This window comes from Cynara cardunculus, assembly GCF_001531365.2.
Source record: "Cynara cardunculus var. scolymus isolate 2C chromosome LG 10, CcrdV1, whole genome shotgun sequence".
Classification (NCBI taxonomy): Eukaryota; Viridiplantae; Streptophyta; class Magnoliopsida; order Asterales; family Asteraceae; genus Cynara; species Cynara cardunculus.
The window spans coordinates 18,294,277-18,298,112 of record NC_037537.1 but is presented as its reverse complement, the minus strand read 5'-3'; the positions used below and the strand labels follow the sequence as shown (position 1 = coordinate 18,298,112).

At 38.3% G+C, this 3,836-nt stretch overlaps 1 protein-coding gene across 2 annotated transcripts; it reads right to left on the bottom strand.

Moving 5' to 3' along the window:
• Positions 1-478: 478 nt before the first annotated feature.
• LOC112519790 (protein NRT1/ PTR FAMILY 7.3-like) lies at positions 479-3,489 on the bottom strand. Of its 2 annotated transcripts, none has more exons than XM_025128050.1 (5): positions 3,435-3,489; positions 2,960-3,086; positions 2,470-2,687; positions 1,623-2,185; positions 479-1,401 (listed from the first exon to the last, which is right to left on the bottom strand). In XM_025128050.1, the coding sequence occupies exons 1-5, from the start codon at positions 3,450-3,452 to the stop codon at positions 534-536; spliced, it is 1,794 nt and encodes a 597-aa protein (XP_024983818.1). In that variant the 5' UTR covers positions 3,453-3,489; the 3' UTR covers positions 479-533. The 2 variants fall into 2 exon arrangements, with proteins under 2 accessions (XP_024983818.1, XP_024983819.1); XM_025128051.1 differs by having other exon boundaries at positions 3,420-3,483.
• Positions 3,490-3,836: the final 347 nt, after the last annotated feature.

Genomic DNA, 3,836 nt, shown 5'->3' with positions numbered 1-3,836 from the left:
ATAACGATTAAAGAAAATCTACCAAAACATTTGCCCGGGCATAATCACGTACGATAAATTTTTCCGGACGGCTTCTACTTTGCGAGTGGCATTTATTTTGCGCCGCTAAAGGAGGCTTTGCCGCCACACCCATTTTAAGGATTGTTGCGGACGACTTGGGACTTTTTCCCTTAGGAAAACCTCCGGGGCCAAATTCAATTTTTTAGCGATACTAGGGTTATAAAAAGCAATTAACAGGTCGTTTACCAAATATTTACCGTGTGTTATTTAACCAGTAGGTTCAAACAAACAACAACAAAGATCAAAGAAAGTTTCAATATTGTATTTCAGGCCTTACGATGGTGCATTTGATGATGCTCCACTTTTTATGCACTTCATAAATAAATGGACCACTTTGTAGATGGGAAAAAGCTTGAAATCATAAAGAGAATTTTATTTCTTTGGTAATAAATAATGGGGAAAAAGAAAAGAAGACATTATTATTTCCTTTACTATGTTACAAAAAATCATCCCAACCAAATTAAATTAGCATATCAAACATGTTGGCAACCTTCTAGTTTTTCACTTCTCCCTTCAAACTTGATGTACTTGTACCAGTTTGCCACTAACAAGTAGACCACAAAATCAGCAGTTGTTAAAACGGCTAACAAAAAGTAGAAGTTGTCTAAATGACCCTTGTTTAGATTTCCAGGAATCCATCCAGGCATTCTGTCAGTACTGGAAATCTTCATCACAATTGTCACGAGCAGACTACTCACGTAATTTCCTAGCGAAATTGATGTCATGCATAGTGCGCTTCCGAAGCTTTTTAGCCCATCTGGTGCTTGCCCATTAAAGAACTCCAACTGCCCTACGTACATGAAAACCTCCGAAGCTCCAATAAGAACATATTGTGGGACTTGCCAGAATATGCTCAAAGAGCTCGACCCTTCGCAGTTGGAGCAATCGTTGTCTTTATACTTTAATCTGAAGTGTTCGACCGTGCCTGCTACGACCATTGCTAGTATGGCAATGACAAGGCCGACCCCCATCCTTTGAAGCTCGGTTAAGCCTTTGGGGCAATGGGATTTCTTTAGACGGACCACTAAAGGATCAAGAACCCTTCTATAAATGAAAATGAAGGCTGCAACACTAAGGATGTCAAAGCTGGACATGCTTGCTGGAGGAATGTGGAAGTTTGCGATGTTGGTTTTCATTGCAGCTCCTTGTTCGACAAATAGAGAGGCCATTTGGGTGAATACTACGGAATAGAGGATTGTGCATAGCCAAATTGGAAGGAGTCTTAGTATGCATTTCACTTCTTCAACTTGTGTTACCGTACAAAGGTGCCACGGGCTTTTCATATCTACTTTCTCAAATGAGTTTTCCTTCGAGGTGATGACTGCCGCTCTATCCAAGAACCTGGTTTCATAAGAATCATCAGCATTCATCTCATTAAAGCTATCAAGACAATTAAAGAATTGAATTAACCGCAACAAAACTAAATTAAAAGAACACAAATTCCAAATTAAACCAAGCAAACGAAACATCATAAATTGCAGTTGTATAAAACCATGAACAAGAAAGATGCCACTAAATTTTAAGAAATTTGAAGTAAGTGATTTATTTAGGAAAAAACGTACTTAAATCCTTTGGTATGAAGGATATTTCTGCTGCCATTATTGGGATTTTCTTTTCCATCAACTTCATATAACTCATCACCATTAGAAGGGATCATAACCTTCCATTTTCTGACTGAAGCAACCATCACTTGGCAAAATCTTGAGAGAGGATTCCCCGTGGGTACAAAATGCCTATATCGTGGTGTGCCGACAAGGAACAAGATTAACGCCACGATTGCAGAACCGGCAGATGCCCAAAACCCTAATGCCCACGTCCCTTTGTCTTCAAAATACCCTAAGATAGTGTTTGAAAAGAGCGATCCAAGATTTAATGCCAAGTAGAAGTAGCTAAAGAATGACACTTTTCCGAGTCCTTCATTAGGATGATCCTCATCAAACTGATCTGCACCAAATGTCGCTATGTTGGGTTGGTACCCTCCGTTTCCAAGGGCAATAAGGTATATTGACACGTAGAACATAGCCGTTGCAAAGCCGGAGTGGGTCCCACATGGAGTGCTTTCATTGCCACATCCCTCGGGTTTCACCAAAAATATGTATGATGACAGTGATAACGATATCAAGCCCTGCCCATATCAAAATAAACTCATCGTATTAGGAGCTCAATTTTATGAAATTGATTTAAAAGACTAAATTAACCTTAGTATGCAATATGTACAACCTCCAAAGCTAGCAATATTAATTTTTTGGGAATATCCTTCGCATGTTGTATGTTGTGCATGCATAGAGTCATGAAATGCCTGCACTAACTGTACAACGATGCATGCAGATGACATCACAGCGAGCACATCTAGTACCTAGTTTCCTGAACGATAAAATGATCTAAGTAGAGTTGTTTTTAGAAGCTTACAACAACAAAGATGGCCTGGAAGATGGCGCAAGTCTTGTAACGACCCCAATACGAGTCGCTAAGGAATGCACCAAGGAGCGAGAAGATGTAGACAGTCCCGGTCCACTTACTCACGCTGTTCGCAGCTTCAGCATTGTCTTGACCCATCACTCTAGTCAGAAATAGAACCAAGTTCACCCCTACTCCAAAAAATGCTAGTGTGGCTAGCCCTTGGTTCACTGTTTTCATAATTTCCATTACAAGACAAACATATGTTAGGTATACATACGAGAAATACAAATTTCAGGTATAATACTTCAAAAACATGTCATGTATTATATAAATGATACTATGGGATTTATGTCGGAACGATTAATATGAATACCTAATCAAAGCAGATAATTCATAACAACAACAGTGTGGGGATCATATTAATGTGTTCATCATCATATTAAAATTTTGAATTTTCTACTGGCTTAAAAAAGTTTCTTGTCTTTAAAAGAAAGCATACCAAGTATGAGGATGGCAGCAAACCATGATCCAGTTCTGTCACGGACTGCTGGTTGGCCTTTCCTATCAACTGATCCGTCCAGAGTGCATTCGTCGCTGTTTTTAACGGTTTTCTCCTCAACTTTTCTCTGGAGACAATGAAGAAGATCATTATCGAGTGAAAACCAGCACAAAAACAAAAACCAAAATGATTACTTTCAATTTTCTTATATAGTAACCAACATGGAGATTATTGATCATTTAAGATTCTTGGAATGAACACGGTCTAGTAGCACTATAAATTTACAATATATAGCAGACTGTCCACAAGGGTTTCAATCCGATTATTGAGATAATACCCCCATAACTAACATGTATTCAAGCTGGACACCCCAATTTTTTTAAACAGAATTGACTTCAGAACTTTCTATTTTTGGTCATTTTCTGGAAAAAAAAGAAGAAGAAAGAAATTGAGTAAGAACCAAGCTAACACCAACCATGTTTAAGCAAGCCATGATAGGTTGTTGCTCCTCTCGTTGATATGATTATCGAAATCCAAAAAGTAGAGAGAGAGAGAGATGAAGAGAGGGAGAGAAAGGGAGATTTAAAGAGGGAGAGATAGTTAGATACAATGGTGATGGGGAACGAGGAGGGATGCGTATATATAGAGGTTGAGTGCTTGAGCAGGACTCATATCTTCATGGAAAATATAATTTGGTGAAAGAAGAGATTACGTAAGAAAGTTGGCAAGTTGAATTGATGTGTGTGGTCTGATGCAATCATGCAAATCCTCTAATGGTTGATATTTCTTTAGAAGAATAAGCAACTAGTAAAAATTCCAAAAGATGGTTTTCTATATCTTTTTATAAAAGATTACAGTTTTCTGACGTCTTTCTGTG

Bases quoted from the DNA above. Each gene is read 5' to 3' on its own strand.
- LOC112519790 (XM_025128051.1), bottom strand. From the start codon at position 3,452: ATGGCTTGCTTAAACATGGTTGGTGTTAGCTTG. The intron at 2,688-2,959 runs GTATGCTTTCTT...TTATGAAAACAG, and splicing joins TGCTGCCATCCTCATACTTG to TGAACCAAGGGCTAGCCACA. The intron at 1,402-1,622 runs GTACGTTTTTTC...TTATGAAACCAG, and splicing joins CTTCATACCAAAGGATTTAA to GTTCTTGGATAGAGCGGCAG.